The sequence below is a fragment of the Thermochaetoides thermophila genome (assembly GCF_000221225.1).
Source record: "Thermochaetoides thermophila DSM 1495 unplaced genomic scaffold scf7180000011815, whole genome shotgun sequence".
NCBI classification, from domain to species: Eukaryota; Fungi; Ascomycota; class Sordariomycetes; order Sordariales; family Chaetomiaceae; genus Thermochaetoides; species Thermochaetoides thermophila.
In genome coordinates, this window is record NW_006383031.1 from 957,868 (window position 1) to 981,546 (window position 23,679).

The 23,679-nt window shown below is 53.4% G+C and overlaps 9 protein-coding genes and 1 non-coding gene across 10 annotated transcripts; 4 read left to right on the forward strand and 6 right to left on the reverse strand.

The window, feature by feature from the left end:
• Positions 1 to 557: 557 nt before the first annotated feature.
• Positions 558 to 3,182, reverse strand: CTHT_0018790 (uncharacterized protein; the record flags this gene model as incomplete). Its single annotated transcript, XM_006692310.1, has 3 exons — positions 558 to 835; positions 899 to 3,066; positions 3,127 to 3,182. The coding sequence occupies 3 exons, from the start codon at positions 3,180 to 3,182 to the stop codon at positions 558 to 560; spliced, it is 2,502 nt and encodes an 833-aa protein (XP_006692373.1).
• A 1,257-nt stretch (positions 3,183 to 4,439) lies between these two features.
• On the forward strand, positions 4,440 to 4,520 carry CTHT_0018800. Its single transcript is given in 2 exon segments — positions 4,440 to 4,475; positions 4,486 to 4,520. It is a non-coding gene; the product is annotated as a tRNA-Gly (tRNA).
• Positions 4,521 to 4,633: 113 nt separating this feature from the next.
• Positions 4,634 to 5,551, reverse strand: CTHT_0018810 (uncharacterized protein; the record flags this gene model as incomplete). Its single annotated transcript, XM_006692311.1, has 1 exon — positions 4,634 to 5,551. The coding sequence occupies one exon, from the start codon at positions 5,549 to 5,551 to the stop codon at positions 4,634 to 4,636; it is 918 nt and encodes a 305-aa protein (XP_006692374.1).
• A 3,634-nt stretch (positions 5,552 to 9,185) lies between these two features.
• Positions 9,186 to 9,806, forward strand: CTHT_0018820 (uncharacterized protein; the record flags this gene model as incomplete). The annotated part of the gene is made up of 3 exons (XM_006692312.1): positions 9,186 to 9,208; positions 9,293 to 9,408; positions 9,508 to 9,806. 3 exons carry the CDS (start codon positions 9,186 to 9,188, stop codon positions 9,804 to 9,806), a joined length of 438 nt encoding a protein of 145 aa, XP_006692375.1.
• A 1,070-nt stretch (positions 9,807 to 10,876) lies between these two features.
• CTHT_0018830 (40S ribosomal protein eS26) lies at positions 10,877 to 11,555 on the reverse strand (the record flags this gene model as incomplete). The annotated part of the gene is made up of 4 exons (XM_006692313.1): positions 10,877 to 10,982; positions 11,131 to 11,233; positions 11,344 to 11,454; positions 11,516 to 11,555. 4 exons carry the CDS (start codon positions 11,553 to 11,555, stop codon positions 10,877 to 10,879), a joined length of 360 nt encoding a protein of 119 aa, XP_006692376.1.
• Positions 11,556 to 12,140: 585 nt separating this feature from the next.
• On the forward strand, positions 12,141 to 12,660 carry CTHT_0018840 (40S ribosomal protein S27a-like protein; the record flags this gene model as incomplete). The annotated part of the gene is made up of 2 exons (XM_006692314.1): positions 12,141 to 12,515; positions 12,571 to 12,660. The coding sequence occupies 2 exons, from the start codon at positions 12,141 to 12,143 to the stop codon at positions 12,658 to 12,660; spliced, it is 465 nt and encodes a 154-aa protein (XP_006692377.1).
• A 315-nt stretch (positions 12,661 to 12,975) lies between these two features.
• On the reverse strand, positions 12,976 to 14,238 carry CTHT_0018850 (chitinase-like protein; the record flags this gene model as incomplete). The annotated part of the gene is made up of 2 exons (XM_006692315.1): positions 12,976 to 13,797; positions 13,852 to 14,238. The coding sequence occupies 2 exons, from the start codon at positions 14,236 to 14,238 to the stop codon at positions 12,976 to 12,978; spliced, it is 1,209 nt and encodes a 402-aa protein (XP_006692378.1).
• A 1,209-nt stretch (positions 14,239 to 15,447) lies between these two features.
• Positions 15,448 to 16,420, reverse strand: CTHT_0018860 (uncharacterized protein; the record flags this gene model as incomplete). Its single annotated transcript, XM_006692316.1, has 4 exons — positions 15,448 to 15,623; positions 15,734 to 15,793; positions 15,868 to 16,052; positions 16,404 to 16,420. 4 exons carry the CDS (start codon positions 16,418 to 16,420, stop codon positions 15,448 to 15,450), a joined length of 438 nt encoding a protein of 145 aa, XP_006692379.1.
• Positions 16,421 to 17,666: 1,246 nt separating this feature from the next.
• Positions 17,667 to 20,052, forward strand: CTHT_0018870 (T-complex protein 1 subunit eta-like protein; the record flags this gene model as incomplete). Its single annotated transcript, XM_006692317.1, has 5 exons — positions 17,667 to 17,728; positions 17,850 to 17,896; positions 18,325 to 18,491; positions 18,548 to 18,869; positions 18,923 to 20,052. The coding sequence occupies 5 exons, from the start codon at positions 17,667 to 17,669 to the stop codon at positions 20,050 to 20,052; spliced, it is 1,728 nt and encodes a 575-aa protein (XP_006692380.1).
• Positions 20,053 to 20,632: 580 nt separating this feature from the next.
• On the reverse strand, positions 20,633 to 23,009 carry CTHT_0018880 (N-acetyltransferase-like protein; the record flags this gene model as incomplete). Its single annotated transcript, XM_006692318.1, has 2 exons — positions 20,633 to 20,662; positions 20,724 to 23,009. The coding sequence occupies 2 exons, from the start codon at positions 23,007 to 23,009 to the stop codon at positions 20,633 to 20,635; spliced, it is 2,316 nt and encodes a 771-aa protein (XP_006692381.1).
• Between the last annotated feature and the right edge of the window lie 670 nt (positions 23,010 to 23,679).

Sequence of the window (23,679 nt, forward strand, 5' to 3'; positions counted from 1 at the left end):
TGGCAATACATCCCGCAAAGCAGGTAATGTCCCACACCCGACAAAGGCCAATCCCATTGGTTTTTCGAGTCAACCTCTTCAAGTGTGATAAATCAATGTACCGGCACCACGACCCCCCGATTTAGTAGAACTAGTCGCCCGCAATCCGGAGACTGCAGTTGACAACGCTAAACCGGGCGGAAGCATTTGGTCAGTGAAAGACATGTCGCCGAAGCAACAGCCAGTGAAGTGGTGCCGGAGGACCCGACTCTATACGCCCCGACACGGTTATATTGTGTATGTGTACGGTAGCAGAGCTCGAGTCACCGTTATTCTTCCGCTCGGAATACAAAGCATCAAGGATTGCTCTCGCCTTGTGCTCCACCGTGCCGCGCGGATTTGAGGTTGTACATGGGGTAAATCAAATGTCGAAGTCGAGAATTGGATATGAGACGGGCCCTGGATGTAATAGACTTCATTTTGCTCACGTGATCGTACTAGACAAATAACATTAGTATCCCCTTGGGTATCCCACATACTCACATGTATTTTGTGTGTCCTCAACACACAAACTCTCCTCAAAACTTCTCTGGGAACAGCGCCGGATTGCGCTTAGCGCTCCGTTCCAGCACCTCCCTCAACAACCCGCCGCTCGCCTTTCTCTTAGCAGGCGAGATCGTAATCCTCTCCTTAACTTTTTCCATCTTCGGGCTGTCTAGCAACTCTTCCGGCTTCAAGCGCAGCAACTCCCTCATCTCCCGGGCCCTCGACCCGCCCCGCGGCGAGTGGACCTCCGCTGGCGCAACCTTCTGCTTGCCAAATAACGAGCTCTTTCCGCAGTCCTTCCCCAGCTCGGCTGCAGTACCCAAATGCTCAAGAGAAGGCTTCTAGCCCTCCTCGAAGAACACGCGCTTCCTACCGCGCTCGCGGGCCTGCTCCAGCTGCTCCAGCTCGCGATCAATCTCCATGATATCCAACAACTCCTGCTCGACATCGCGTCCCTCAGCATCCGCCTCGTCGTCGGGCAAATCAGCAGCCAACTCCAGATCGGTGGCAAACATGAATCCCTGCTGGCTGGACGGCGCCGATGTGGCCGGGATGGTCTCTTCATCGCCTGCGTCGGTCGACGGGATCGTGTCGATGGATTGCTCGAAGAGGGATTTGGAGTGACGTGAGCGAGGAGCGAAGAGGGTGCCGGGTTTTTCGGGGCGTTGGGTGAGGTTGAGGTTGAAGGAGACACTGGGTTTTTCGAGGGGTGGGTAGGCAACGATAGCGTTGACGGACTTAAATTCGTCGCGTTGCTTCTTGCGGGCGCCAAGGAGCCGGCTGGTAAGGGAGCTGGTCGGGGCATCCCCGTTCTCGTGGACGATAACAAGACGGCTCTCACCCTGGAGGAGGACTTCGATCGGTAGACCCTGGCTGCCGGAGTTGTCGTCTTCCTTGAGAATGCCGTTTGTGCTGGCGTTGGCGCGAACAGCCTTCGTGATGGCGACGGCGCCGGTGCACCGCTCGCCGAGAAGGCCGGCCGAGAGGTCTGTTAGGCGGATCATGCGTGTTGGTTGGGCGCCGCTCCAGAGGTTGACGCCACCGCCAGCGGCACGCCGCAGCTGCGAGTCCCAGAACTTGGATAGGACTGGGATCACGCACACAATAGGATCGGCACCGCCCAGAAAGAGGACAGCGCTTTCGTCCCCTGCGCCGCTAGTCAGTGTTGATGGAAGCTGTGCCACTGTAATGCCGCCACGGACAGCCGCCAGCTTCTCCGGAGAACCCCCGAAAGCCGTGGCAATGGCATCGCGCCGGGTATGCGGCGTCATCGGGACGAACTCTCCCGATGACGAGGACGACGCCTTCTGGGTAGTCGGGTTCCGAAGCGGGCTTGTGCCCTCAAGATGTCCGGTGACACTGAACGCCGTGATCGCCGTGCCACGGAGCCCAGCACTGGTTTTACTGAAGAGGTTTGAGCCACCGCCCGCGGCAGTCGGGCTGGCGCCGTCCAAATCCCAAATGCCCCATTGGCCATCAGCAAGCAAAGTCAGGATAGCACGACCTCGAGCAATCCACTCAGCTGCCACGATCGGTTTCCGAGAGGTCGACATAGCTGGGCCGCGAGCGAAGGGAGGGTAGAGTGAGATGAGCCAGGAGCCCTGGGACGGGAAGGGGCCTTCGGAGGTGTCGTCGGAGGGGAGAGAGGCGGTAGCATAATCGTAGATACGGACAGCATGGGGAGAGGCGACGGTAAGGAGCTGAGTAAGATTAACCGGGTTGAAGGATATGCTGGTCAGAGGAGAGGGCAGGTATTCGGTCTGGAAGGGCTCGACGCGATTGATGGTGCCCGGCTTCGCCTCCAAGGGCACGTCCCACAGCCGGAGGGTACCGCTAGCTTCCCTAGAATGGGCGGCTACAACGACACGGGTGATTGGCGCAGCTTGGGCAGCGCTCCTCTCCGAGGAGCGGCTGCGCGAGCTAGACCTATGCTTCACCAAGCTGATAGCGACACCATTGCACGAACGGCTCGGGCCCGTCAGCAGCGTCAGAGTCTCACCCCAAACGCCCTTGCCCGCATTGCCAGCCAACAGGGACTTGCGCAGCTCTGGCCTCGCCTTGGCCTCGTGAGACGGGGGTGTGAGCGGTAGGGTGATGACGTAGACATCGTTGGTCGCACAGGTCACGGCGAAGACGATCTTGGTCTTGAGGATATTGGCGCCATTCCAGGACGCGTCCTCAGCAGCGCATGGGGGCATCGGCAGGACTGCAATGTGGTTAACTGCGGTGCCCAATGCTAGGTCGAGGGTCTGGATGATCTCAGCGACGGAGCCGTCGGCCACTGACGGGCTGTCCTCAAACTCGGGCTTGTCGACGAAGGTAGGACCGGTCTCGTCGTCGGAGTCGATGATCATGACTGCATCTTCGGGCTTTGTGCCGTTGCGCTTCTCGTTGGTCTGGGGTTTCGGGGGCTTAAGCCGACGGCCGCCGCGCCAGACGACTGTCGCGCCGTTCTCATGGCCGTAGATGAGGATGGTCGCGCCCTGGGGAGACTGCACAGGGTATGTTTTCACATCGTAAATTCGACGCCCAAGGGAATAGCTGGAGACGATGTCAGTCAATTGGTGTTTTTGCTATGTGCCGGTCGTCGACCTGCCGTACGTGTGTTGTGTGTTTTGCAGCGTGCGCCGCATTCTGGGAACGGGCTGCAGGGCCATTTTTGGAGATTTGGCGAAGGCAGCAAGGGCGATGGTGTTGATCCCTTTGCCTATCCTCCTATCGAATAGCCGTTTGGGATGTTAATGGATAAATCAATAACCGGGAAATCAATTGATGCTGATTTTCATGCAGGCCATCGAGGGAGGAAGGGGTATGTCGTAGATGGGATTGCTGTTGCGCCGATGGGTGTTGATGCCAAAAGCTCAAATTTCGCCGCGTCCGCAGCCTTCGTTGCGGCGTTGCAGACGCGAAGGAGCTTGGGCCACAGCACTTGGTGGAGTGGACGGGGACGCGCCCCACTGACCCGCGTTTCCCGCGGAATGGTGGCTTGGCATCGGGGGCTCTCAGCCGCGCATTCAGCCTCGCGATATTCCTCTCGCGGCTCTCCGCCAGAGTTATCACGAACACCATATGACTTACCATCCAAGAGTTGTTTTGAGTGAATTATCCAATTCAGACATAACTTACAAAAAGCTCGCCGCATAATCCACTTGCGTTCAAATGAACCCCAGCTATGAAAATCTCTCTGCCCTAGCGGTACCGCTATGCCATATGGCTCGTCAGCTGAATGGTTTCACGGGCGCTCGGTGCTTAGGGAGAACCAAAATCTGCATCATAAATGCAGATGTTGCCTCGGAAGGGCTGTGAAGGAAGCCGGCGCCTGATTTGGGCTGCGAGAAGTTGGGATGAAATGCGAGAGGATCACATGTGAGAAGGGACTGGACATCTGACAGCCACGGACACTTCGTCTACCGACCCACTGTGCTCCCTGCTCTAGCACAATCGAGACATCTCGAGGCTACGCTCTCGTCGTCCTTCTTTGTTATCACAGGTACAGTCTCGATGTGGTTATTCTGACAGCTATCTAGCCTCCTCTATTGTATCCAGTCAGACACTTGGTCATGCTCCAATGTACGTTGACTTCCATTGAAGTGCGATCCATTCTACAAGTCCCTTAACAGGAGCATCCTACAAACGCAGATCAAGACAGATGCTCACTCCTAACGGACTCATCATCAATTTTTTTTTTCACAGTAGTCTTAGTGGTCCAGAACACAACCGAACAGAACCTGACAGTGTTGCGAGATTGCTCTCAAAATTATCTGCACCCTCCCTGAGAGCACACTCAACTCTATTATGAAACACCATCACTGGCGAGCGTTGAGAAAAAGTCGAGGTTAGCAGTTTTGCAGTATTGTCTGTCTGAACATGGCAACTCTCCGGGCACCACTCTCAATTAATCAGAACACATTTGAGCATCAGTGGTTTAGTGGTAAAATTCATCGTTGCCATCCGCAACATTCGATGAGCCCCGCGTTCGATTCGCGGCTGATGCATTTCTTTTGCAGCACTTTTGTCTTACCTTTCAACAATTTGACACACTTGAATCAAAATTTTACACTTTTTCTCGAAAAGTCTTTAGTTGAAGGTATAAGGAGCCCAACGGCCATTACTTAACCCTCGCCTTCAGGGGCACCAGCCCCCAAGTCCGCCAAAACTCCTCCGAGCTCAAACATCTGCCCAGCACCTCCTTCTCCCTTGGGAGCCCCAATACCCCCATCTCCCCCATCAACTCCCATACCCACCTGGCCTGCTCACTCACCTTCCCCTCCTCCTGTCCCTCCTCTGCCCATTCAACAAGCAACTCCCACCAATCATATACCACTCCGTCCGAAACCAACCATCTCTGTCCCCTTCCATGCTTCTCCCATTTCTCATCATCCACATCCACAACAGCCAAAATTGCCCTCGCCACATCCACTCCATGAATGAGATGTAAACTCGTCTTCCCCCTCACAGCCTCCTTACTCCCCGCCACGCGAACAACCCACCTCTTCGGATGCCGCTCGCCGCCCCAGAGCCCAGCCAGGTTGAGCACACACCCTCCTAGTAAGAGCAACTCATCCTCGGCCACAGCCCTCGGGTTTGCCCTATCAAAAGCACTATGCCTCGTAATCCATCCCCATCCCTTCTTCCCCTCCCCAGACCTAGACACCGTGGATCCCCCCTGCCCCCAAATCCCGGTACTTCCCAACTGCACAAACCTCGCCTTTGGTAGCCCCCGCTGTGGAGGATGCGTCTGCAAATAATGCTCCACCAATGTCCTACTCTGCCCCTCTCCTTTCATCGGAAAGGTAATAAGGATGTACCTCGCCCTAGGCAGCGCCCCAATCGCAGAAGTGATCTCTTCGTCCGGCGCATTCGGATCAAATTTGAAGGGGATCGTGGGTACGCCCGCGACGGTACGGCCTGTGGTAGTTGTTGCGGCGAAGGCGATGCCCCGCTGTTGGAGGAGGGGGATTAGGAAGGTAGCTGTCCAGCCTGCGCCGAGGATGAGGAGGTGGACGGAAGGGAGGAGTTCAGTCATGTTGGGGTTGGAGAGGGTTCTTGAGGGGTCGGAGTCTACTTCGGGTGTGGAAGTTGGAGGGTGTGAGGGGTTGTGCGAAGGAGCTGGAGTTACTGGGCGATGGTGTTGGATTCCTGCTGAAAGGGGCGCTGGCGTTGAACGTTGGTGTTGGTGTTACGGCTTCGGATGTTTTTGGTTTTGAGACTTAGGGGAAGTTGCTTGAAGGCGCTTGTCATCTGAGTAATGCTAGCTTGGTGACAGGTGAACCCAGTGTTGTGGGGTTCAGGGTAATGATATTGCCGGTTGTTAGGATTATCCCCTGCAAGAGATGATAAGGAGAAATCAAACAACCAGTTTAGCAGTTGGGGGTTAGTAGGAGCATGAGGAGAGTATCGGCCATGCCATGATGTGGGTGGAATGACGTGCATCCTTATGAACACCTGGAGAACTCTGGAAAATACATTGTCAAGATTAGGGTTAGGGTTTATCAAATACGCAAACAAGTTGTTGCATTGACACATGTTCAAAGTGAATCCTCAAACCGTATTGAACCCGGAGAGATTTTATCATCACTGTTTGGCCATTGGTAAAATCAATCTACTATGATGCATAGTGCTGCGGTATCTGGATTGACTTGGTTTTATCACAAGTTGTCACCTTGTAGGCAACATTCACTTTATCATCGGCCAACTGGCGTTCTGTGCATGAAAGCATTGGACAAATTGAGAATAAATAAATATGGGCTGCTATGCTATGACATACAATACATACACATAATATGAGATTCTCATCAATGTATGGATGGTGAATCGATATGACAGAATGAACCTGAAGTCAGGGGAAAAAAAACTTGTTGTATTCTGTCAATGGCTCCCTGATAAATCATGGAGGAGCACTCTTGGCCAAACTTCAATGTTATGATGCGATATGTAAAAAGGATGACAGGTTCATCCATTGTGAGTTATATTACAGTCTTGTGATAGTCATCCATGAGGGGGCTCATCCGTCCAACATGAGATTATGGATGAGGGTCAGAAAGACTACTTTCTACTTTCCTCATTCAATATTTCACTCTGACCTTTGTTCTTGAACTGTGCAATGAGATTCCCATGAAATAAAGGCTGCTCAGCATAGCAACCGTAACTGACATCCCAGCATATTAGCTCCAAAATAATGTCGATGAAGACAAACTCAGAAGTTCACATATCCTCGTCAACGAAATAGGTTGTAGCTGATATTCTTTTATTTCCCATTCTCACTTTATGCCTTTCACTACTTGGTTTTTGTCTTAACTTCATTCCCCACAATCAAATCACGTCTCGCTCACTTCCCCTGACCTTCATTTTTATCTTCGTCATATAAGAATGAAAGAGCTGAGCACAAACGTTGGATATCTGTGACAAGTGCTTCATTGGAAACGTTTTCTCATGTTTGGGATAAGGGGAAGGGCCTCGGCGTCGGCAGTGTGAGTTACAAGATGATGGAAGGAGGGAAGAGGATGTGTTTGTGAAGGTGACATGAGGAGGTTGACAGGGATGAGAGGAGCTAGGATCTTTTAGTGAAAAGGCTGGGTCCATTGTGATGGTGTATTCATAAAAGGCATGGGTGTTGTTGTGAGTCTGACTGTGGGTTTGACAAGAGTGAAGTGAACAAGAACCTGTGATGCGATAGATTCTTTGTTGAAGGTAAACGCTGCCACGATTAAAAAAATGAGGTGCTAGATGATCTTGAGTTAATTTATCGTATGCCACGTTAATGTGTTTTGCATCCGAGCTCTTCATAGATCAGAATTTAATACCTCAGTTATTGACATTATGGAGATTATTCATGGGTATATTGCCAATATTGCCATCTTATTTTCTCGATTAATCTGTTTCCCAATTCAAAGGAGCCAAACAAAGAAGTTAGGTATGTTGTGCTGTCATAGAACCGAAAGGTTAGCCGTACATGACCGTGGAAAATTACACTTGGCCTTCAACAATACATTTGTGTTTTCTTTGTCTCGCCATTAGCATGGGCATTGGCACACTTTCAAATGCCGAGCCGGACTGCGGAGCGCTTATACAACCGGAAGCTTGTTCCGTGGCCCACAAGCTTGGTACCACCTCCCGCACCAGCAACACCATATATTAATCTACATTTTGAAATGTTACCATCTGTGTCTGGGCTCTTGCCAAACCCCTCGAAACAGCCTGAAACCGTGGACCGTTCTACGTTGCTAAATCAACAATTCACAAAGAAAATACAACCGATCTCAGATTCATCGCCAACTTACACGAGACAATGCCCCCTCCAACAATCAGAGAACCCAAACCTCCCCCCTCCCGCTGGCCATCCACCTACAAAGCCGCCGTCTCTTTTACAATGGATAACTTAGGTGAAGCCCAAGATGTCTTGAACAGTGTCTGGCCTCATCCCATCGGCACACACCCTGCGGTCATTACCACACTCCCACGCATCTTGTCTTTACTGACAAAACACAACATTCGTGCAACATACTTTGCTGAAGCATGGAGCTTGGGAGTTTACCCCGATGCTGTAAGGGAGCTCCAGGAGGGAGGGCACGAAGTGGCATGGCACGGGTGGCAGCATGAGAGGTGGGAAATGTTGGATGGGAATAAGGAGAGGGAGTTGCTTAGGAAGAGTTGGGATGCTGCAAAAAAGGCGGGGGTGAGGTACCTTGGGTTTAGACCACCGGGTGGGAAGGTGAGCGAGCAGACGTGGAAGTTACTAGACGAGTATGGGGTGGAGTATATCTCTCTAGAGGGGAGGGCAGAAGAAACAGGGTTAGGGAAGGAAGGAATTGTGGTGCTGCCGTTTGAGTGGAAAACTGTGGATGCGTGGTGGTATATGGTGAAGTTTGCTTCGAAGAGGAAAGAAGCTGGGGAGAGCGAGGAGGTGAAAACAGCAAGGGATTTTAAGGAGTGGTTGATGAGGAGGTTGGATGAAATAAAAAGAGATGGGGGGTTCTTGTCGGTGTTATTTCACCCCTTTTTACAGGCTAGCGAAGAGAAGCTTGAGGTATTAGAGGCAGTGGTCAAGAGGATCAGTGAGGATCCAGAAATTTGGGTGGCCCCGTGTAAGGAGATTGCAGATTGGGTGAGGAAACATCCAGAATTGTATCAGGACAGGGGAGACTGATAGTGCGGGAAGCAGCAACGTACCTCCAAAATCCCGTCAGTTGAGAGTTCCTAATTTGTTGATTCCCTTCAGATATCGACATGTCGACGCTCACCATAGTGACTTGTGAGGGTCAATTGAGCACTGACAAGGCAAATCCCTTTTGTGCCGTGTGGGTTTTCTCAATGGGACAAAGGACTGACCCGGTGGTGGACGCCAAGGTAAAAGAGAGTCAAACAAGAGAATTGCTGTTTGCAATATCCAACTATTATTGAGCCCAATTGCTACCCTTAATTTCTTTGTCCCATCGACGGACAATGGCAACCCCCAGTCTCGAGAGACCTCAACGCCCAGTGAGAGATTGCCTCTTGAAAGCACCAAACATCGTCTTTGCTGTCATCATCAATCTTATTTTCCTACTTGATCCTGAGCATGCCAGCAAAAGATGAATGGGTCTAGGACTCCAAAGCATCCAATCTCTCCACAATTGAGACCCTAACAGCTATGAACAGACGTCATACCGTCAACCCTCTTCATGGGGGCACTTTCACATCAACGGTAAGAACACCAGACCAGTCCCGGGCCCGGTCTAATTCGTGAATACGTCTTTTACCCTGAGTACTTGGAAACCTGCACAGAAAGCTGCGAGGAAACCATTGATGCTACTACGGTTAAGGCAGCAGAGAAGCATCCCCTTAATTTCGCCAGCGACGGCACCGAGTCATTCCCGGCAGCTCTGGTAGTTGCAGTCCCCAAGAGTAAGGCAGGAAAGCAAAAAAATTAAAACGCTATGCCACTTGCAGTAAAACCTTACGTCTTGTGCTTGCGGAGAAACCAGAAGAAAAACCCTTCACCAGAGCGGCTTGCGCCAGCTCCAGCAGAATCGCACGGTCTCGCCGGCCCCGAGCTCAAGCTCTGCGCAAATGCTTGTCTCGTCCTCCGCCCGCCAGAGAGACAGCCCGGCCGGGCAAGGGACTGCCTCGTCCGCGGATGCAAGTCCGAGGAGAGGAGCACAATTCGCTGCCTGAACACCTTCCGCAACAACATTGCTCCCTACGTAGATCTCCTGGAGCTGCGGTATACAGGCAAGACTGGACTTGGTATCTTCTCGCGACCGGGCTGCTTCATCCCCAAGTATACCTTCATCAGCGAGTGATTAGACCAGATACCGCTAGAAGATGCGCTGGAAAGCCAGAGCGACTACGTGTTTGACCTGACCGGAGGAGTTCCAGAGATCAGGCTTGGGATTTCCATACCTGATAGGGATGATGAGCGGAGGGGCTCTTCTAAGAAGGTAAGGCAGTCGTTCCTGAAACCTTGCTGCAACCAGGTCGGAAACTGATTGTCGACGCCGGAACTTACGGCAACTGGATGCGGTTCGTGAACTCCTCGTGAAAGACTAATATTTAAGTCGAAGGGTACCAAGCTGGAAAGAAAAAAAGGTTGTCTACAAGACTGCGGAGGACCTTCGGGCAGGTGACCAACTCTTCATCGACTATAAAACCGGTTACTTCCAAGGATGCGGCTTGTTATGCCGATGTGACGTGTATCCTGAGCCGCATGCTCGAAGGGAAGGCGTGAAGAGGTAGGGATCATGGAGGTCTCTATACTTCCTTCACATTTTTATCCTCTTTTCATCATAGATAGACTAGTCAGGAGTGCAGAAATGACAATTTCGCAGGCAGGTAGACATATGAGGACTGCTATAAGGTTAATTCGAGAGCAGGCTCTCGTACCAGAATAGAGCCCTTGGTAAGGTTGGTCATTTAAAAATAAACGGCAATACAGGTGCATATACTCACTTGCTCTTTTCCAGTATCCCATTTCCGTAAAATTGTCCTGGAGATATTGATTCCCTGGATAAACTCGTAATATGTAAAAAATACTTGGGTCTTGTAAAACCTATGGCAGATCTTGTCAAGGATAGGTGATGGTAACGTTGGTGGGCGACCAAGGCATGGGCGAATAAATATTGCGCGACACAGGGTCGTGCCAGCGGACTTCCTAACTTTTAATGTACCTCGCAGTAGTGCTCTGAATTGGTGACTATGGCTCTAAGACTGCCCTCTTGGGGCGAACGAAACCCAGGCCATTCCGTTTTGATTCCCGCGGCGCCAGATACATCATGCAAACCCATATCATGACTCATAAAATCCGGATCAAACCGCGTCTATGTAGCCGAATGCCGCCAACCCAGAACGCCAATGCAAGAAGGTGTTATCCCATTTAGGCAGTCTTGGGAGCCTGGGTGGGGACAATCTTCTTGCCGTCCTTGTTGTAGCGGACGCGCGGGGGAGGAGCGCGGTTGCGACGGCCCTCACGGGAACGGACACTAGGGACGTCTTTGTCAGCGAGACGTGTTCTTTGTTCAGGGAAAATGGGGTACTAATGGCGGAGATAGGTTCGACCAAGGATCATCTCAGCCGCCCACGCCGCCCAGAAGGCGGACATGGTTGTCCCCGCCATACGGACAAACGTACCGGACAATCTTGCCGTGGATAGCGCAAGAGACGCAGTACTGCAGCTTGAGGTACATCTTGGGAACCGTGTACTCGGCGAACACCGAAGCGTCCGAGATATCACCTGTAGACATCCCAGGTCAGCAAACCCACGAGAAGATTGTCAAGGACCAGTAGAGTCGCGATTGTTGCTCAAATCAACTGATTCCTCGAGGAGCTGTCAGGCAGACGTACGGATAGCCGCAGACTCGACCATGTTGCGGATAGTGAACCGCTTGATGGCCTTGTCCTTGGGGGTGCACCGGGCGCAGTTGGAGCACCGGATGGGCTTGACGTGGCCGCGGCCTGGGAGAAATTGCATTAGTAAAAATTCATAGATATTATGATGACAGTCGCTGGTGCATACCCTTCTTGTTGCGGCCGTTATTCTTTCTCTTCTTGACCATTTTTGTCGGTGTCTTGAGTGCACTGGTTCTCAAGCGGTTGTGGGAGTGGAGGAAGGGAATTTCAGAACTCTTGTCAATATGGAAAAGATGAGGACTGGCCCCACAATTCCCCACATGTGATGAGCTGCGCGCGACCCAGGGCAAGCGGCCACAGAAACCCTAAGGAAGGGCCCGCAGTTCACGTGACACACACGGCTTGGCAGCGGGAAACTGTGGGGCCCACCCAAAAGTTCAAGGCCTTTCGGTGGGCGACCAAATTCCTGTTCCTCTTCATCAAGCGCAGCTTCACAACATCTACAGATTGCTGAGGAAGACATCTTGTCTAGGTATGTCTGCACGATGTTGCGAGCGGTTGCGCTACCACATCAAGCATGATTTTCTTCTCCCCTTCCGACCCATGATGATGCCCAATCTTGTTCCCGACCGGCGGGCTTGCGCGCACCAGCTCGCCGAGGCTCTTGGTTGACTCCTCGAGAGTCGGTCGTGCGCGAGCCCTAAAGTCACAATCTACCCATCTCACAATTCGCGCTCTCTCGACTGCCAGCCGTCTTTTTCTAACACATCCTCACCACTCAGCAGGCAATCATGCAGATCTTCGTGAAGACCCTCACGGGTAAGACCATTACCCTCGAGGTCGAGCCCTCGGACACCATCGACACTGTCAAGTCCAAGATCCAGGACAAGGAGGGCATCCCCCCGGATCAGCAGCGCCTGATCTTTGCGGGCAAGCAGCTCGAGGATGGCCGTACCCTCTCCGACTACAACATCCAGAAGGAGAGCACCCTCCACCTTGTGCTCCGCCTGCGTGGTGGTGCCAAGAAGAGGAAAAAGAAGGTCTACACCACTCCCAAGAAGATCAAGCACAAGCGCAAAAAGGTCAAGCTGGCCGTCCTTAAGTACTACAAGGTCGATAGCGACGGCAAGATTGAGCGCCTGCGCCGCGAGTGCCCCAACGAGAGCGTGAGTTTCAATCCTTCCGAAATTATACGACTTTTACATGCTGACCGATCTCCAGTGCGGTGCCGGTGTCTTCATGGCCTCTATGCAGGACCGTCAGTACTGCGGCCGCTGCCACCTCACCTATGTCTTCGACAAGAGCTCTTAAATTAAGTGTGCTTTAGGGAGGGGCAAAATGTTATGGGGACTGGGAACGGAATTGCGCTGAGCCGGCACGGGGAATGATCATGATTCAACGGCGTTTATGTACCTTAGAGGCGGGGCATACTCGGGTCGTGACCGGCAAGGGAAATGCAATTTGGGATGCGATAACCAATCAGCCATTTCTGCCTTGGGACTCTCGCACGGTCAGCGGCGCCACCAAGGCTGCGTAAATGGGGTCATATGCAGGCAGCTAGCTACTTATAGCGGCACCCAGAGAGAAATCCATCCACAAGTTCCCATCCAACCTCCCCACTGTTCCTTACTGGTTGGGGAACCCGTTCCTCAAGTTGTCGTACTTGGTGTGAGGGTATGTGATGCAGTTCTCCCTCCATTCAAGCCGAGTTGGCCCGCCCAGAACCTCAACCACATTACCAATGATACTTTCACACCCAGGCTTATCCGCACTCGACTCCCACCACATAGCTCCTCCCAAACCACGGTTGATGATGTACTCAGCCTTACGTCTGGCCATATCAACCGTATCATATGTCACCATCTTCCTCCTCACCGGATCGTAACAGTACGTGGCGCCCGCGCTCTCATCATATCTCACCTCCGAACCCTCCAATGGCAGCTTCTTGTAGTCATACACACCATTCTCCCACGTGCCTTCACCAATACCGCTGTACGGCGTACCGGGACCATCGGTATTCTCGAACGCCCGCCCATACAGCGGCATGCCCAGCACGATCTTACTAGGGGGCACACCCCGTGAGATGTAGTATCCCACAGCCTGCTCCGTGTTGAAGGGCGTGCACGAGTCATGCTGGCGGCAGTGGTACAGATTTGCCTGGTGCCCAGCGATGCGGTCCCAGGACCCGGCGTAGTCATACGCCATCATGTTCCAGAAGTCGAGGTACCGGTCCATGGCGGCAAGATTGAGCTTGGTGAAGTTGTGTGGGCCGGCCGGGGATGCCACGGTCAGGAGGAAGTGTGGGGGGTTGGAAGGGTTGACGGTGGCGGCATAACGGTCGAGGGCTGCGCGGACTTCGGCCAGGAGGAGGACAAAGTCATTGGCTTCGGTCTCGTTTTGTGGGTACTCCCAGTCGATGTCGAGGCCGTCGAAGCCGAGGTTTTTGAGCTATTGGAGTCAGAGGGGGTCTAAGCAAGTAGGGGAGAATGGACCTGGACGTACCAATTCCACGGAGGACTCAGCAAACCTGGCCCTACCCGCCGGCGTTGACGCCGGTTGCTTGAAGTTAGGACTGTACGTCCAACCACCAATGGACAGTAGGACCTTCAAATTGCGGTTGCGCCGCTTAAGAAGGTTCAGCTGCTTGAGACAGCCGTATAAATTGGTGCCCGTGTCGTTCCAGCTGTCGCCCTCCCAGTGGATATCCACGTCGGCCCATGGATCCGTCATGAATACCTCGCCGGAGTCTGGGCGCACGTTGGCGAAGGCATACAGCACATGTGTCAGCTTCTCAACCGGCAGGTCTTGAGGGCGGTGCTTGCGGGCATAGATGGCCCAGTTGACAAAATAGGCTACCGTGCGGTAGCCTGCGCAGGGTCCGCCGCCCATGGTTGGTGTTGGGGATGAGTATGCCGTTTTGAAGAGTGGTTAGAGTGTTGATATCAGGTATTCAAAAACTTGGGTGATGTCGGTTGAGGGGAAGAAATTGGAGTTGATGAATCTAGGAAGTCGTGACGCTGGGGATCAAGAAAGCAAAAAGAAGCGCTGTGACAGAGAAGAAACAGAAACCACTGAAGGCTACTGGACCTAATTGGCATAAATGTACTTCTTGGTCCTCGAAGCTCACCACTTTGGGACACAGTAAGGATACGTTGTTGTCAAGGGAGGGGAGAACGCGATGATGTACGAAGAGGACTCCAACTGGCGCTTGGCCATGACCCGCCGTGCGTCTGCACTGTACCAGCTTACCAATTTGGCTGTTCTTTCATTTAGAGCAGCTGATCGGACTTGATCCAAAGCTCTACAATTATCTCTCAAATCAATCTTGTTTGCAAATTTGGAGAGCTGAACATCCTGATAGTACCAAAATTTCAGATCTGTACAACCACCCTAGGTACGTCGTGTAACCTCCTCGTCGCCTCCGCGAAGATGTTGTGCCAGCTGAGACACAGTGCGACTCGAGCCTGTGAGGGGCATCAGCCATCGGCCCACTTACACGCAGCCCGCTGCGCCCCGTTCCAACTCACCAAACAGAGCTCGGTTGTCCCGCGCTAGAGTTTGATCCTGAGATTGTGACCACCAATTAAACTGATGAGGCTGGAAGGGAACCATTGATTGGGCTGGCGACAACCAGTCGTTGGTGATGTGGCAGCCTGGTGTGGGCCGAGGCCAGTGACGTTTCCAGTGGCGATGCAGCTTAATGTGGCAAGCCTCAATTGTGGCTGGAGTCCAGTTCAGCTGCCAAGACCGCGATGACGTCGGCTCTTTTCCAAGTGTTAACAACTTCACCAATCTTGATTTCCGTCATGGTGTCAAGGGGGTTTAATAATTGGCATCTACTTTCCTTCTAGTACGAGTTTTAACATGCCATAAACTTCCATATTGGGTTCTCAACTTGATTCAAGTGACTAGCAGTCTAGCACAGCCCCAACCCCCAGGCCAAATTGTCAAAGACGCATCAGCTGCGGTTCAGTATTAGCTCTTCTAGAAGATGATGTAATGCGTCCGAGGGATGCACGCAACCAGCTAAGACAGCAGCAGTTAGCCATATTTTTGAGCACAAACCTCCTGCCCCAACTCTGTCTCCCGCGCTTCTTCTTAAGAGCTTGGGGGAAATGTGGGGTGCTGCTTACGGTTGGCGGTCACCTTCATCTTCGAGGCATATGTACCGCACCAGTCGTTGCCCTTAAGCCTCTTAAACTCGAGACGTTCGCCCTTGCGTAGACAACGGCAGCTGATCCTTGCAGAGAACATGGACGCGCGTGTAATGTGCGCTGTGTTTATACTACATATTGTCCCCTGGCTAAAAAAGAGTGATAGCTTGACAAGCAAGACTCGTCTCTCAAAAGTACTTGGTGCGGCACCGTTAGATGGTGAGACTCACAATTGTCCTGCGCCCACATGTCAATCCTGATGTTGGCATACTCCCACTTCTCAAAGGACTCTTACCAGCTGCCTAGAGGTTCTCATACTCATCGAGATCTATTCAACCTGTGATCCAGGCACTAGCTTTTATACCAGGTCTGGCAGACCAGTATCCGATGCCATCACCGAGCTCAACCCAGACAGCATCGCTAGGGATGGGACCATTCACGTCGACACCAAGTGCCGTGGTGTCGAGGATGGACTCGGGGATAGTGTCGATCTCGGGCTTCGTAGCCAAGGTACTGACGGTGAGTGCAGTGGGCACAACAGTTCCAACACTGACAGCAAGGGTATTGATGTCTCAAATGTTCTCTGTGGCTGGTGCTGCGATGTGGATGGCAGAGAGGGTTAGTACAGAACCTATGATTGAAGAGCTGATGTGGCGTATCTTTAATGATAACAATGAACACTCGAACCAGGTGTTAATGAAGCTTTGTTGGTAATTGACTGGTCTAATAGATGCTGAGTAGACTTGAAGCTTCTGACTCTTTTATAAGAAAGCTTTCTGTTTTCAGATTTTCTTTACTGTGAGGATTCCTCTCCCTCAAGAATTGCTGATCCAGGCGCCTGGTACTCCAAGGCGACTCCATGACGAAAAGGGCAAAATCAAGTATTTGTCTATCACATACCATTTGACACAGTGCATTGTCTCAGTTTGTCTCTTTAATGCCGTCTGCCTTCCAAGCCAGAAGCTTGACGTAGTTTGCGTGACGGTTCTGTCAACTGCTAGACGTCGGATTTGCTTGGATATAAGAGAAAATTGAGAGCACATTGGATGTTAGGCAACAAAGACGCAAAAGATTCCTGTTTCTTGCATTGCATATCTCATATCTCATCAAGAGGTAGAACCACAAACTCTACCGTGCTCTACCGTGCATTAGCGATAGCGTTAAGAACAGGAGCGTGCCATCCAAGACCATAACTTATTATGAAATGGAGTACCGTGCTCATCAATAAAGATACAACCCAACTGTTTGATTGATACAAGAGCTGGCACAGCGTGGAAGGCCATAATTGCCGTGAGACAGTTAACTTTTCACTGATTGTTTTCTAGACTTTCGCAGTTTAGACTTGTCTCGACAGGAGCTTACCGCGCCTTAACTGCGACAAATTCTCAACTCTCCAAATTACTAAAATGCTATCAGGACAATGACGCGAACAAAACAAGCGTTCATCAACATCATCAGGTCAATTATGCATAACCATCAAAAATCTTCCTAAAACCTCGAGTTCATTCACCTTGCACACTCTTATGAAACTCAAGGCCCATTTACTTCTGGTCCACTGTATCAACGCAGGTATGTGGACTGTCTGGCTTGGGAACCAGGAAATGCGTGGATCGTAGTGTGTCCTCCAGGATTTTGGTGATAGCCACTCCCTCGGTTGGCAAGATGGCGTTGATCCTAGGGCACTGTCCTCTGTAACAGGGACCAATCTAGCCCTTCCTCCTTGGTCGGCCGCCACTGCTACTCCCGCTGCGGAGACCTTCCGCTCGCTCAGGCTGCTAGCGGACCGCCGACGATAAGCTTGAAGTTCCCTAGCCATTTTGTTAGAAACACTGCCGTCGATCTGCTTCGTCTGGCGCCACCGCCAATGTCCGCGGACTAGGCATGAAACACAACAACAGCAGGCTAGGTCTGGAGCTAAAGCAGGAATCGGAGACTACCGATAATGGTACCTGAAAGTCTCCTCGATGTGGCGTTTTGACGAAGCTGCCAAGAATCTCACGATCGAAGACCTGAAGAATCTAGCCCGAGTTGACAGAACACTAACTGTATGCCAATACTGCAGCAGAGAACGAAAAGTAGGTTGTTACTAGATAGATGGAGGCCTGCTCCGTAACCCAAAGAACTATCCTTCTGGGCACCCATGGAGTGTAAAGGCCACGAGAAATGCTGCTGGAGGTTGCAAAGCGTAGCAAGAGTGCTGCCGTAATTTCGCGCATGAACCTCATGTGAATACCGCTTCAGAGGTTCGTATAAGCAGGCGGTTGATTCGCTGTCGCCCCTGAGGTTAGGGGTATTCTTTTGTTTTGTTATTTCCCTTTTTGGAATGTTTATCACGTGATGCAATAGCTTGCCTGAGGTGGCCCGTGCCCAGGCTGCGCGCCAGCTGGAGCTCAGTAAGACGGGCGGGCAATTTTTTGGGCAGAGGGGACCCGCAGCATGGAAGCAAAGAGCCCCGCGGAAGGGTTCGACGCTTCGAGTTCGAACCCACCATCACCGCCAACCTTGGGACCTGAAGAGCCCCCTTCCAGCTAGTTTGTCGTGTCCAGCCTGCACCCGACAGTGAACTCCGTCAACATCTTCACACATATCCTGACCGTCCAAATTAGTGCAAAATGGCGTTCGCGGGGCAACCCCCGATGATTGTCGTGCTCAAGGAGGGCAAGTCGACCCCTCATTCTGCCGTGTTCTACGCGTTCCATGCCAGACCCAGAGCTATCACCTCTCATCCACTTCACTGCCTACCACAACTCCTATCATGACCTACCACAGTCATCTGCATGTGTTATGCCGTGTCCCGACTAACCTAGCTTCTTGCGCAAAGGCACGGACACCTCGCAGGGCAAGGGCCAGATCCTCTCCAACATCAACGCCTGCCTGGCCGTGCAGAGCACGATCAAGTCGACCCTGGGCCCCTATGGCGGTGACCTATTACTCGTCGATCAGAATGGCAAGCAGACCATTACTAATGACGGAGCTACCGTGATGAAGGTGCGCACCCTCGCCGCGAAACACGAGACGTTCGGCCAGACTCTGACACTAGGAAGCTTCTGGACATTGTCCACCCCGCCGCCCGTATCCTCGTCGATATCGCCCGGTCACAAGATGCGGAGGTTGGCGACGGCACGACATCGGTCGTCGTGCTCGCCGGTGAGATTTTGAAGGAGATTAAGGAGCATGTGGAGGCGGGAGTCAGCACGCAGATCATCATTAAGGGTCTGAGGAAAGCGGCATCCATGGCTGTCAACAAGATTAGGGAGATCGCTATCAACACAGAGGAGGGCGACCGCATTGATACCCTCCACAAACTAGCGGCGACCGCCATGACCAGCAAGCTTATCAAGCGAAACTCTGACTTCTTCACAAAGAGTGCGTACATCACGGTCCCGTCGTTGAGCAAAAGAGGGTGCTGACTGTCACAGTGGTTGTCGACGCCGTGCTGTCCCTCGACCAAGATGACCTTAACGAGAAGTTAATAGGCATGAAGAAGATTCCCGGCGGTTCTCTCACTGACTCGATCTTCGTCAAGGGCGTTGCCTTTAAGAAGACCTTCTCCTACGCTGGTTTCGAGCAACAGCCCAAGAAGTTCATCAAGCCCAAGATCTGCTGCCTGAACGTCGAGCTCGAGCTCAAGGCCGAGAAGGACAATGCCGAGGTGCGCGTCGAGCAAGTTTCTGAGTACCAGGCTATCGTCGACGCCGAATGGCAAATCATCTACAACAAGCTTGAGGCCATCTACAAGACCGGCGCGAAGGTTGTCCTCTCTAAACTTCCCATCGGCGACCTCGCCACGCAATACTTCGCCGACCGCGACATCTTCTGCGCAGGTCGCGTCACCTCCGAGGACATGGAGCGCGTCATCCAGGCAACCGGCGCCACGATCCAGAGCACCTGCTCAGACATCCGCCCCGAGCATCTCGGCACATGCGGGATCTTCGAAGAGCGTCAGATCGGCGGCGAGCGCTTCAACTTTTTCGAGGACTGCCCAGAGGCCAAGACATGCACTCTCGTCTTGCGCGGTGGCGCCGAGCAGTTCATCGCCGAAGTCGAGCGCTCTCTGCACGATGCCATCATGATCGTCAAGCGGGCGATCAAGAACAAGACCATCGTCGCCGGCGGCGGCGCCACGGAGATGGAGATCTCGGCCTATCTGCACCGGTACGCCGACCAGACTGTGCGCAACAAGCAGCAGGCCATCATCAAGAGCTTTGCCAAGGCGCTCGAGATTATCCCGCGGCAGCTGTGCGACAATGCCGGTTTCGACGCTACCGACATTCTGAACCGGCTGCGCGTGGAGCACAGGCGTGGCAACACCTGGGCGGGCGTGGACTTCCAGAACGAGAGTGTGGCCGATATGATGGAGAAGTTTGTCTGGGAACCGGCGCTCGTCAAGATCAATGCGATTAATGCGGCTACGGAGGCAGCGTGCCTTATTCTGAGTGTGGATGAGACTATCCGGAATGAGGAGAGCAAGACCCCGCCGGCGCCGGGCAGCAAGCCTGCGCGCGGTGGCGCGGGACGCGGTCGTGGACGGGGCATGCCGCGGCGGTGAAGTGAGAAAAGGAACGGGGAAAGGATAAAATGAATGTAGTTAGGTAGTCCCGATGTAATGAAAGGTGTGAGCAAATATCTATAATGGCCATAGATGAGCGTGACGTTTGCGACATTAGTGCGGATTAATCAGGTACAGTTAGCTACATTACAAAACCTCGACAGTGGTATAGCCCCTACTTCTCATAAAACCCCCTTTTGCGTTAATGAGACCAGCCCTACTAAAAATAAGGTATATCCAACCCATACACCGAACGCCCAAGCGATCCTATCTTGCACTTAAAAAACACAATGCTACTCTCAGCCCGTGCCATCCCCCAAACCTCCCTCTTCAACAACTCCAACTCCAACCCCAACTCCCACTCCAACACCAACGCCCATGCCTAACAACCCCCCATCATCCCCAACCATCCCATGCATCTTATCATCCTCAACCCCCCTATCTCCAGCAGCATTCCCAGGAATAACATGCCCCATCGGCCCAACCCCAACACCCACCCCAACCCCTGGCACACCCATACCAACTCCCACACTGACACCTACACTTCCCACATCCATTCCCCCCATCGGATCATCCCTCCTCAACCCCTGATGTTGCCCAACTCCATGCCCTTGATGGTGATGAATGTGCTCCTGGTGATTATGGTGAATGTGAGCAACTGCATCACTCACCTCTTGCTGGGCCTGCTCGAGGAGCATTTCTAGATCCCTGTCCATCGTGTCTGCGTCTTCGGGATCGGGAGCGGGATCCGGGTCTGCTTCTGCGTCGGCGTCGGCGTCGGCGTCGGCGTCGGCGTCTTCATCGACGGGGGTACGTGTATGCGTGCTTGTTGTGGTTGATGTCCCGGGCGCTTGGGAGTGTGTAACTGAGACTAAGACAGACTGGGAGCGGGTGGGGTGTTGCGGGAGGTTGTTGGCGGGATTAACGGGGTTACTACCACTGGTTGAAGGGGCCTCGTCTTCACCAGTTGCGTTGAGTAAGGCTTGGAAGGTGTCTGTGTCGGGATCGTGATGGGCTTGGGCTAGCCCTGAGGGATGCTGATGAAACGGGTGATGTGTTGGCTGGCCGTGCTGCTGCTGGTGATGATGATGATGATGATGATGATGATGATGACGGGGCGTGGTATCAAAAGGATTGGCATATGCGGCGGCAGCGGCAGCGGCATGGTGGAGGTGGTCGGCCGGATTGGATGCGGATTGGCTGATGATTTGTGGGTCGATAGGCGCGCTATAGTCCGGCGATACGGCGGATAAGCCTGAGAGGGATGCTGATGTGTGATGATGTGGGTGTGATGAGTGGAATGCTTTATATTGAGCATGGAGTTGTACTTGGCTGGGGTCGTGGTCGTGGCCCGTCACGGGGGAGCCTGTGTCCCCCGAAGCGAGGCCGTGATGAGCTGCTGCTGTTGCCCCTGGGGTCAGTATCGATATGGCTGCCGGGTCGGCATACTGGTGGTGGTGATGGTGTGCAGCGACAGAGAATGGAGCTAGATGGGAGGGGTCGGGCAGGCCCGGGCCGTCTGTAAGAGGTGGGGGCACCGGCGGGGGAGCATGCCGATGCTGCCCGAGGGTAGCAGCCGCTACAGCCGCAGCCGCAGCAACAGCGGGACTGATTATCTCCGGGGCAGGGCCAGCCGACGGTGCTGTTACCGGCACTGATGCAACGGCAGATACGCCGGCCGTGGTAGTAGTGACAGAAGCAGCAGAAGCAGCAGGACTTGGCGAGGCACGTTTACTGGGAGGCTGCAGCGCGTCTGAGCTGACAGCAACATTCACGGGCCGCTTCAATGGGTTGAGGTTGCTGACCCCCCCTTGCCCTGATACACCGGACGATGAACAACCCGTTACTGCCGGAGTCCCCTGATGGCTTTGAACCGCTGACGCAGCACCGGCATTGTTGTGGTTGCTACTCTTGCTAGACGACTCTTTGCATTCAGCACAATTTCTAATTACATCGGAGACGGTCTCCTTGATGCGGCTCCAGTGGTAGCGTTCGGCAATGGTGGCAGTCGTCTTGTTGATGCCGGCATGGGCCTGATTGTGCACCTGGCGGGCGATCTCGTACTGGCGCTGGGGGTCCGAGATGACCTCCTTGTCGTGCAGCATCAGGACGTCGTCGACCAGCTTGTAGTGGGTGGCAGCGCTACGCAGCCTGCTTTTTTCGGCTCGGTCAGCGCCGTTGGGATAGCGACCGGTTTTGAGATAGAACCGAATCTTGTCGAAACGCTCTTCACTCACAAGTTCCTCGTTGCCCGAGCCGCCGGCCGCGTCGCCCAGGTCGCGTCCGTAGATGATGGCGTCCACCAGCCGGTCCGGGTAGCTCTTGAGGTTGCCGGCGCCCTTGACGCGCCCGATGCGCTTGAAGCCCAGCGCGTCCCAGATTTTGCACGACGCCACGTTGGTCTCGTAGACCAGGTTGAACACCGAGTACTTGTAGCCCAGCTTGGGCGCCCAGTCGAGATACGCCTCGCCCATCAGCCGCCCAACACCACGATTGCGCGAGGCGTCCGTGACGATGAAGCCAGCATTGCAGATGTGGCTGCTGCGGCCCGGGTAGTTCGGTTTGATGTAGAACGTGCCCAGGCACTCCTTGGACCAGTCCTTGCCCTCGACCACGTCAGCCGGGCTCTCGATATGCCCTAGCAACATGATGCCGGCGAAGTTCTGGAACCAGTACGACGCAAACTTGTCGAAGCTCATGGGCTCCATCATCGGGTACGTGTCACCCTTCTCGATCTCTTTGTTGAACTGGTCGTTGAGGTACCGCAACAGCGATTCGGGCACCTGGTGACGGGACGCAAATGGCACGACGGTAGCAACCGTCTGGCGATCACGCAGGGTCACATGGCGCGGTTGGATCGACGGCGGCAGAGAGGGGTTGGCCGGGTCTGGGTAGGGGGGGTCACCCGAGACACGGTAGATGGTTGGCGCGTCGGGGTCCTCCAGAATGGCGGGCATTCTGGCGATGTAGGAGATCTGATGATGATGAGAATCAGTGTTCAGAAGATGAGAGTCACGATGCACGATGAGCGAAGGACGATAGGTAATGAGAGGCAGCAGCACCGAGCAAGCAGCGCTCGTCCACGAAGGAAAGGGGGGCGGGGGGTCGCCTGCATCTCCATCATCATCAGCATCAGCCTTGTGCGACCTCCAGAGCGCGTGGTAAGTCGATAACCATCGATAAAAATCAATACCCAAGCTACAGAAACAAGTAAAGACCCAGCGTTTGACCCGAAGTCTCACAAATGAGAGCCCGTACCTCAAGACACTGGATTCCCGCGTTCGCTTAAATCCCCCAAAATTTCCTTTGTCTCCTCCTCTCGGCTCTCCGGGCCCGTCGTGCGGCGTCCTCGGCGCTGCCCACGGCTCAGGTACCCGTTTCCGAGTCGGTTCCCGGACCTGTGCGGTGCGACCCGGCTGCAAGGCACACCAATCAGAGCAGTGACGGGGTGTGGCACGATGCGCGAAGAGACAGGGTGCAGTGACGTGACGGCAAGGTTGAGCCTGTGCTGAAAAGTTCGTGGTGATGATTTCTGCTTCGAAGTGCGGGGGAAGCCGGGAGTTTGGGGCATTTAACCTGCTTAGTCAGCAAAAGGTTCTCCCCAGAGGACCCCAGAGGAGTTGGTAA